Source organism: Lissotriton vulgaris, chromosome 1_1, assembly GCF_964263255.1.
Source record: "Lissotriton vulgaris chromosome 1_1, aLisVul1.2, whole genome shotgun sequence".
NCBI classification, from domain to species: domain Eukaryota; kingdom Metazoa; phylum Chordata; class Amphibia; order Caudata; family Salamandridae; genus Lissotriton; species Lissotriton vulgaris.
Window position 1 is genome coordinate 535,048,517 of NC_141685.1, and position 10,074 is coordinate 535,058,590.

Here is a 10,074-nt window from a genome sequence, read left to right on the forward strand (position 1 = left end):
AGTCAGACCCTTATTATAAGTCGTTGGAAAGGCTCTGCTGCTTCCATTGTGTTCAGTTGCTCTTTTTGTAGCACTCTGTCCACCACCAACAGCACCAGATATGTTTTCTTGACGAGAAGAAGCCATTGCACAGAAGAAACAAACAGCCATTATCCTTGTTAGGCAAGATTCCTACTGCCGTAGAATGGCTGTATCCACTCTCAGCCCTGAAACCCCATTGCAACGAGAGAGAAAAGGCATTGTCTGTCACCTGCAAGAGTAATATGAATTTCAATCTCATCAGAAAAGTCCCCAAAACACAACATGGAGACATCCAATTTTCACTGTGAAAAGTGACCTATTTTGGTGATGTTGGGTAACTGTGGAACTTGGCTTGGGCTGGTCACCACCCAAGGAAACCTACGAAAGACATTTTCAATAACTAGCCATACAGTGGACCTTTTAGAGTGATGTGACTTGCATGATTCCCATGATATTTCCTTACCCATAATGCCCTGCAAACCTAGACTAAAGGTTTTCCTCCTATTTCTCTGAGGTAAGGTTCCAGAAATTGTAGAAATCCACAAACTTCTTACCACTCAGTGGTCCCACACATCTCAAGATAAGTGTGATGCCATGTTAGTCTGTGTAGGCCTATTGCGCGGTGCTGATAACAGTCAGAACATGGACTATGTGAAGTCAATATGGTTTCAATGAGGTCTCCCCATGTTTACAATGTTGGTCTGATACTGTGACATGTTAGGCCCACTCATACATTAGAAGCAGCATTTTAGTTGATATAAATGTTGGGAACCAATTGTAAGACTTTGGCTGGCTGAAAGTACCCAAGTATTCTGTTGTTTAAATATGGGCAGATAGTCAGTCAGTCAATTATCTTTATTCGATTATTAAAAATCATAAAAGAATGAGCATTATTACATAGCAACATTTCATCAGAGCACAAGTTAATACATAATTATAACAGACAATCAATGTTTAAAAAACACTAAAATCGCAATGTACAAAATGAATCATACGAAGATGTTAAAAATATTAAAAAAGAGACTTTTTTAAAAGACAAGGCGTTTAAAATAAATGAAATAAAAAGGGAAGTCAATGTTCAGGAGTAAGGTGCCTAAATCTTGTGCGGTGCTTATTTATACGTGCTCCTGCGACTAAAAAACTAGCAACATGAGAGGCTACTCTTACATTAGGAAGGAGTTGCAAAAACATCAGGGCTGGTTTTACCTGAATGAAGCCTTGATTACCCAGGATTGGAAGCAAATATCTTTTTCTAATCTCAGTATAGTGTCCGCAAAACATGGTAAAGTGAATCGTGTCCCGAGTGGAAAAGTGATCACAATCACATGGTTCAGCATTATCGGGTCTATTCCAAGTTTTAAAATTGCCCAGAATGAAGTGGATCAAGTCAAAACAAAATCTCGTAGAAGGAAACGATGGTATGGTTTAGTTACCAGGAAAAGGTATGGTTCCATTCCTGGAACAGATGTCAACAAACAGTGTTTCCTTACCATGTTTTTTTTAACTCTATGGCTTCCCTCTCCATGACATATAAGTTTGTCAGGGTATTTTTTACTATTTTAAGGTCTTCCTGTCTTATCAAGTCTGGAGATGAGAAAAGCTCCGATCGATGGGCTAAAGTTAACTGCGTTTGAACGTATTTTACCCACGGAATGTTTTGGGTTCTATCCAGGGCTAAACAATCTTTTAAGATAATGTGATTTAATGTAAGCTCCTGGTTAAGCCAAGTTTTCATCCATCCGATAACTGGGGCTAGTTTTAAAATGTCAGTTATATAGCCCAATCCTAGCTCTGTGTGTAATGCATAGGTGGGAGTCGACTGGGGGACTGAAAGCAGAGATCTCAGAAATTTGTTTTCTACTTTCTGGATTTTGTCATGACTAGTGTACCCCCAAATAACAGAGCCGTACTGGGCAACAGACAAACATTTTGCTTTGTAGACCTTAATAATGCTTTCCATGGGACGGGCACCTAGTTTTTTGGCAAAACCAAGCAACCCTGCTGCCGCTCTTGCAACAGCGTTGCTTTTAACGGAATGCTGGGGGCCCCAAGTGCCCTTTTCATCGAAGGTCACCCCTAAATATGGAAAAGATGGGACTCTCCTGACCTCTTTCCCAGCACAAAAAAATGTTTTCGACTTTCTTTTCCTGCCTGCGGCTCCTGCAATCATTACATGAGATTTCTCTGTATTGGTTTTCATGTCCAACGAGGTCATGAAGTCCCCAAAAGATAAAAGGAGTTTATTTAGTGCCACTCCGGAGCGTGCCAGAAGAACTGCGTCGTCCGCGTACAGGAGGACAGGTATCTTTGTCTCACCTGCACGCGGAGTATCAGTGTGGGATGCTGCCAAGACTATCTCAAGATCGTTTATATAGAGAGTAAAGAGGAGGGGGGCAAGGATACACCCTTGCCTAACCCCCCTCTCTGACTTAAAGTGGCAAGTGCATCTTCCTTCCCTAGTCTCTCTGACCGAGGTTATGAGGTCCCTATGTAACTCAGCCAGGTATCCAACCAAAGGGGGGTCGATGCCCATGTTCAAAAGGATCCTCCACAGCTTTGCCCTGTTGACCAGGTCAAAAGCTGATGAGAGGTCCATGAAGGCCATGTACAGGGAACCCCCCTTGGCAATGACGTATTTATTTATGATTAGTTCTAGGTTTAGGCACTGGTCTAAGGTTCCTCTTTTGGCTCTAAAGCCGTACTGTGCATTTGATAGGACGCCCTTCCCTTCTTAAAGTATTCTGTTGTTTAAATATGGGCAGATAGTCTTTTTGGCTCAAATTTAAATTTTTGCAGGGCATGGGCAAGAAAACATCAAGTTATCCCTACCTGGATTCCCTTGAGTCTTTAGGTTTTATAAATGTCCATGGTTAGTGGAGTTCCATCTCGCCTAGAGCCCGAATACTGCAGTCATTTCCTGTGACAACTTAGAGGAAAAAGGGTTAAAGTTCTACGAGGGGTTTGTGAGTATTCAGAAATAGATTGGCGCACAACAGGTAGTGGTTGGGTAAAAAGAAATGTTAGTTTGTGGTTGGTGCAACTGGATCAGAGAGAACCCTAAACTCTGAAAGCCAGGGGTGGAGGAATTCCTTCCCTGTAGTTAATTGTAAGTCAGGTCCTATGCACACAACTAGTAAATGTGATATGAATGATCACCGACAAGTACCAAGAATGGAGTCACACAGATGTTCTTTTTGTGTTGTTTTATTGGAATACATATATTATAAACATGAGACCAGCCGACACGTGTTTCGTCAAGAAGGGTGATAACCTGTGACTCTTCAGGGCTGTTAAATGATCATGAAGGGCGAGGTCGGGGGATCAGTGATATTTCCAACCTGGTACTGATCGGGTATTTCACAAAGTGTGAACGTACTCAAAGGTACATGTATGTGTCCCAATTTGGATAATGTCGGAAAGAATCCAGAAAACTGTGCTGGCAGCGTGTAACTGGGGTTCGCAGGAGATACGGGTATCGTTGATGGCGGGTCTCACCAGGTGCGGAGAAGATCTGGACCGGGTTGGAAATATCACCGATCCCCCGACCTCGCCCTTCATGATCATTCACCACCTGAGGATATTGGCGGCTTTCATAACATTATGCAACGGGCTGCAGCACGGTTCAAAGTTCCAGTTACTATCGAACAATCTGATTGTTTTCTTCACGACTTCAAAGACTTCAAAGAAGGTTATAAAAGAATCACCAGAGCAATACCGATCATAGATTTTATTTGGGAGGAAGGTCTTAAGATAATGAAGGCGCCTCTATACCCGCGGTCCTTCCTCGAATTGAAAAGAAATATCGAGCACCGCCAGACACTCCATCTTGCCTTGTTGGACACCCGCGTCCGGACTCTGTAATTTTGCAGGCGGCACAGCAGAGGTCCAAGAATCCATCCACCCCAATCTCAACTCCACCAGATAAAGAGGGTAGACGATTGGATTTGATGGGCAAAAAAAAATTCCACCAATGCTGCATCATCCATCAAGGCAGCAAACTCTCTGGCAATCTTAGCACGTTATAACCGCCAGATGTGGTCAGAGTTATCTGAGTTCTTAGACCTTGTACCTGAAGATCGCCAGCAGGAAGCACAGAGAATAGTGCTTGAAGGGGAACGGGCGGCATCGGAAATTGACTGCGCCTTAGACATTTCTAATACTAGTTTTCGACAGCTAGCAGGGTCTTCTGTTCTCAGATGCCAGGGATGGCTCAAAGCAACCTCTTTTAGACCTGAGGTACAGACTAAAATACTGGACATGGCTTACGATGGCGACTCACTATTTGGTAAGCTTATAGATGACGCCTTGCTGACCATCAAGACAGATGTGGACACTGCTAAATCGCTGGGTACCCTGCAGTATAAAAGAGGATCTTTCAGGGGATCAAGAGGTTGTGGTTTTTCCTCTAGAGGAAATTAAGGTGCTCCCGTTCTGACTGAAATCGGCACCAAGAATATTCACAAAATGCCTAGCTCCAGTCTCTGCCACTCTGAGGTCTTGGTGTATTCAAGTCTTCCCGTACCTCAACGACTGGCTGCTCAAAGGACCATCAAAACAGGCTACGAGACAGGCTGTCAAAAGTTGCCTTCATCTATTCTCAGATCTGGGACTCGCTCTCAATGCAAACAAGTCACAGTTGCAATCCCTCCAGGTTCTATCTTTTCTAGGAGCAACACTAGACACCAAACAGTGCAAGGAGTTCTTGTCAGAAGATCGTCAGAACAAGTTACAAAGCCTGGCAAAGTTAATTTCAAGAAGAAAGACCGTTTCTGTCTGAACATTCACTTCTCTTCTGGGGATGTGCTCTTCGGCGATCAGCTGCGTCCCGCTTGCAAGGCTCAGGATGAGACCTCTGCAGGAAGAGCTACACCGGCAATGGCAACAGGCCAAAGGGTCATTCGACGATTCCATAAAGGTGACCTCGCGAAAGAAACATGCTCTTCACTGGTGGTCAAAAAGAAGCCATCTATCTCCGGGTCTCACGTTCCGGACCACTTCCCCAGAGTTTGTCCTGACCACGGATACATCCATGGAAGGTTGGGGAGGACATCTCCAAGACCTTCAAATTCAAGGGCGATGGTCTCAACAACATCAACAGAAGCACATCAACAGTCTCGAGCTAAGAGTCATCTTTCTCTCTCTGCAGGCGTTCCTTCCGAGAATCGCGAACTCCTCAGTGCTGGTGCGTACGGACAATACCACCAGCATGTATTACATCAACAAGCAGGGAGGAACGAGGTCTCTCTCCCTATCGCAGGAAGCTCAAGAATTGTGGGAGTGGGTTATAAAACATGGCATAACCCTCAGAGCAGAGAATGTCAAGGGAATTCAGAATTCTCTGGCCGACAACCTCAGCAGATCTCTCACAGGATGTCACGAGTGGGAGTTGGAACAAGAACAGGTGAAGAGGATCTTCCGGATGTGGGGCACGCCAGCCCTAGATCTGTTTGTAACACAACAGAACAGCAAATGCCTTTATTACGCCAGCAGATTTCCTCAATAGGGATCAAGAGGGAATGCCCTGTCCATGCGATGGTCAGGGATTTATGCGTACGCTTTTCCCCCCGATACCATTAATACCGAGGGTTCTGCAAAAAATGAAGAGGGAACATTGAAGTCTCATCCAAATTGCTTCTCGCTGGCCGAGGCAGTATTGGTCCAAAGAGTTATTCCTGTTGTCACAACAACGTCCTGTTCGTCTAAATCCAACACTCGCAATGCTGACGAGAGAGGGAGGTCAGATTCTACACCCGGATCCACAATCGCTTCACTTGCATGCCTGGCTCCCACCTGACTTCTTAGAATTTAAGGATCTCAAAATTTCTCAGGACTGTAGAGATATCCTATCTAAAGCCCGTGCTCAAAGTACTATCAAGACATATCGCTTTAAATGGAATCGTTTTTGCCATTGGTGTGAAACAAATAATGTTTATCCGCTCCAGGCTCTACCAGAGGATATCCTTCCGTTCTTACTATTCCTAGCTAAAGCAGGTCTAGTATTCTCATCTATCAAAGTCCATCTCGCTGCAATTTCCAGATTCCGAAAGAGTCGTAACTGACCATCACTCTGTTCTTCGTCACTTATCAAACAATTTTTAAAAGGGCTTTTTCGAGCTTTTCCTCCTATTCGACCTCCACCTCCAGAATGGGATCTCAATACAGTTTTATCTCAATTATTGAGGAGGCCATTTTAGCCAATTCACAAGGCTGAGCTCAAGTTCTTAACCTGGAAGGTGGCACTTTTATTAGCTCTCACTTCAGTCCGGAGGGTTAGTGAAATCTAGGCTTTCACAATATCGGAACCTTTTCTACATTTCAATAAAGATTACGTCACGTTACTAACAAATCCAAAATTCATTCCTAAAGTACCGTCTCAATTACATCTAAACCAACCTGTGGAGCTGAAAACCTTCTTCCCGGATCCGGTTACACCGGCAGAAAAGGCTTTGCACTCTCTTGACGTAAAACGTTGCCTGAAGTTTTACCTTCAAAAGACTGAGGATATTTGACAATCTAATCAGTTGTTGGTTGCTTTTGGTCAAGCCACATTAGGACAAGCTGTGACAAAAGCAACGGTAGCCAGATGGCTGTCTTCTGTCATACAATTTTGCCACGATAAAGCTAACAAACCTTTGCACAGAAAGGTCAAAGCACATTCCACCAGAACTTTGTCGGCTTCTACAGCCTTATTTGCTGGGGTCACATTGGAGAATATTTGTCGTGCTGCGACATGGAAGAATGTCCACACGTTCACAAAGCACTACTGCTTACAGTCTGCGTCGCAGGACGATGCAGCAGTGGGACAAGCTGTTCTTCAACATCTCCTCCATTAAGGTTAGACTTTTAAAAGTCTCATATTGCATTTATGTTGTATAAGTATGATCATATTCACTGTAATGTTTCTGGTTGTCAAATATTGTTTTTTAATATGCAGTATTTTAAATGGCTATAACTATCTCATTTCAGAAGGTTTCTGTATTTGCATGTATTTGCATATTCTAGTGCTCTATAACCTTCCGATGTGTGGAGGATATTTAGATTTACGCCTTGTCTCCCACCTTCCGCAAACGACATTATTAGGATTACTGCTTGCTATTCTGATTCAGGCATGTGAATCTATGAAAGATACCCCAATACTTGATAAGAAAATAAGTTACTTAACTGTAACTACAGTTATCCAGTATTGATATCTTTCATAGATTCACCTGCACCCACCCTCCTCCCCGGCAGGACAGTTCTGTAATGGGGATATATACTTCTCACTTGTGCTAAGAAAATCTGAGGAGAACTGCCTCTGTTGAGAAGATTCTAGAGCATGGGTACTCACAAACATTTTCCCGGGGACCGCAAAGTTTGGTCTATGGTGTGACCGAGGGCCGCACTGATGCCAGTGGGAGTGAAAAGTGAGTGATGGGGAAGTAAAAGCATGGATATCTAGTGGCTGTCTTTAAAAATGAAGGACTTCCTAAAGTTAAGGGCCTAGTTACTTCTTTTCCATAAATGCAATTAACCTTGAAATAAGTAATTGCTGTATATTTAACATTTTTTTACATGTTAGTGCTGAGTCTGGTAAACAGCAGCACGGTGCTGGTGCTGCCGGGGCCGCATGTAAAGGAAAGGAGGACCGCATGCGGCCCCCGGGCCGTACTTTGAGCATCACTGTTGATTGGTTGGAACTATTTTTCGGGTCTTTTCATACAATGAGGTAGATAGGCTACTAAGCTTTGGGCCTATTGTCTTGTCAGCCTACTACAGTTTCTTACTAAGGCACTGCTTTTTATGTATTATTATCGTGAGACTCCCGCCTCGGTGACGGGGAATGATTCAGGCATGTGAATCTATGAAAGATACCAATATTGGATAACTGTAGTTACAGGTAAGTAACTTATTTTCTTTTCTATTATTCATATCCTGCATCTCTCCAGCTTCTCTGCCTGTCGAAATCAAAAATGTTCCTATGATTTAAGGATAACTTGTTCATTGGTGATGATAGTAAATGTGTGCAAAAGGGAAACACACTGTATATTGATAGGATTTAAAAGCATATATCCATGCCTGGATTTTGTGCAAGATGGCAATAGTAGTGCCTTGCATGAAATTTCGAATCTAAACTATACCCATAACATGGTAGGCGTACATTTTTCTAACTTCATGTCTATTGTGAATATCACAACCCTGACCATTTCTTTATTATTTCTTAAGGGTTCCAGATTAGATGATCAAAGATGCGCTCCACCATTACCAACAACAAAAGGACCCACAGTACCCGATGAGGATTTTTTTAGCCTTATTTTACGGTCTCAAGCTAAGAGAATGGATGAACAACGGGTCACTTTACCATCAAATATGAAGAGACCAAGCTCAAGCTAGTAGTCTAAAAAAAAGACTGGAAAAGCATTGCCTTTTAGGACATTAATCAAAGAAAAATCAGGGATACTTTTGTACTGTATGTTCCATTCATACTTCTGTATGAAACTGTTTAGGTTAACTACAGAGAGAACTTCCAATGCGCCTTCTTATTGTGGCAAAACTGCTCTACTATCATGGCAGCTATATATACAGTGTAATTTTTTTATGTAAATATTAAGTTCATATTTTTATAGTGTTGATGAATTAACGCTATCATATATTGAATTATTGCAGGTACCATAAAATAATATACAGTAGTTATTTGAAAGCAGGTACGTGAGGATGTACAGAAACTAATCATGCCCCAAAAAGATTTGTTTTTAAGAAAAAGTGCAAAGCAACAAACTACTCTAGCTTTGTAAATTCCTGCAACTGAAGTTAGTATAAACTATACTGAATTTGCTTTTTCTTAAAAGTTGTCTCACTACTTGATGATCTTTCTTTTAATCCTACTGCAGGAGCAAGATCAGATTACACGGGCTACAATTTGTGAGAAACATGTTATGCTATATTGGTCTCGGTTGGGCAAGTTCAGGATGCACATAATTGTGACTTGGCATTAATTGCACTCTAACTGCTAGTTTCTTAATAAGTGGATTAAGGTTTTAGTATACATCATATAAATGAAGCCTTTTAGGTTTTACAACTTTACATCATCTACTCATGAGGTGTTTAAGATCACACCTTCAAAATCATTCAAGCTATCTAAGCATGGCAATCACACAGGAATAAACTAAACGGTATCCCCTCTTACAGTATTTACCATAGCACACAATTCAACTACACTGACTTATATACACAATTCTCGTTGAGTTCCGCCATCTTGCTGCCCTTCAGAGTCCTGGTATGATCATGCAGTTTTCTTTAGTCCTGTCTTCCATCCTTATATTTGGGGGCAGTGTTCTCCAGAGTTACCATATTTGCACACTGTTTTAGCTGAACCTCCATGACCTGCCTGGTGCCAGTTTGCCTTCTACTATATCACAGTTTAGTAGATAGTTGTGTCAATTCTAGAGAGGTCTGTACATCGAGTAGATGTGTTTGTGGAGCATGATTTCACTATAATGTATACACTACTTTTACCTGTTTAAGACTTTGCTTCTCTGTGGTATCTAAATGTGATACTGGTTCAGCATTCGAGCCGATGAGCTTCGTTGCCTTAAATTGTACTTGTTTTTCTAGTTCTCTTTCGTGCCTGGTGGTTGATAGGTGGAGCACTCGTCCTTTCATTCTTTTTCATAGAGACATGATTACGTTCTTCCCTATGGTGATTCTCTGGTTCCATTGTTTAACCACAGATTTTCTTATCCCACCTATAAATAAATGCCTATACATTTATACCTATGAAAAAGAGCAGAGGAACTCTTGTAAAAAATAAAACAGGCAAGAAAATGCTTGTTGTTAATCCTATCATTTGTCCTTTCTTTGGAAACTGCAGGCTTCTCAGGCCAGCAGGAAGGTCTGAAACCGCAAAGAATGCTGCATTCTCTAGGGACAGGCACAAAAAAGCATAAACTCTCAATCCACTAATTCTAAAGAATTCCATAAACTTGTTGTTACATTTGAAATATGCATGGGAGCTACCTATGCATCTTCTCATACCACTTGCAAGTTCTTGTCCTAAAGTATTTTAGTTAGATGATA

The 10,074-nt window shown here is 42.0% G+C and overlaps 1 protein-coding gene across 2 annotated transcripts in view; it reads left to right on the forward strand.

The window, feature by feature from the left end:
* Positions 1–9,810, forward strand: part of GPSM2 (G protein signaling modulator 2) — a 466,273-nt gene extending 456,463 nt beyond the window's left edge. For both annotated transcript variants that reach the window (XM_086953900.1, XM_086953901.1), the window contains one exon: positions 8,224–9,810. In XM_086953900.1, coding sequence (XP_086810026.1) covers positions 8,224–8,391 — 168 coding nt within the window. In that variant the 3' untranslated portion in view covers positions 8,392–9,810. The remainder of the gene's footprint in view (positions 1–8,223) is intronic.
* Positions 9,811–10,074: the final 264 nt, after the last annotated feature.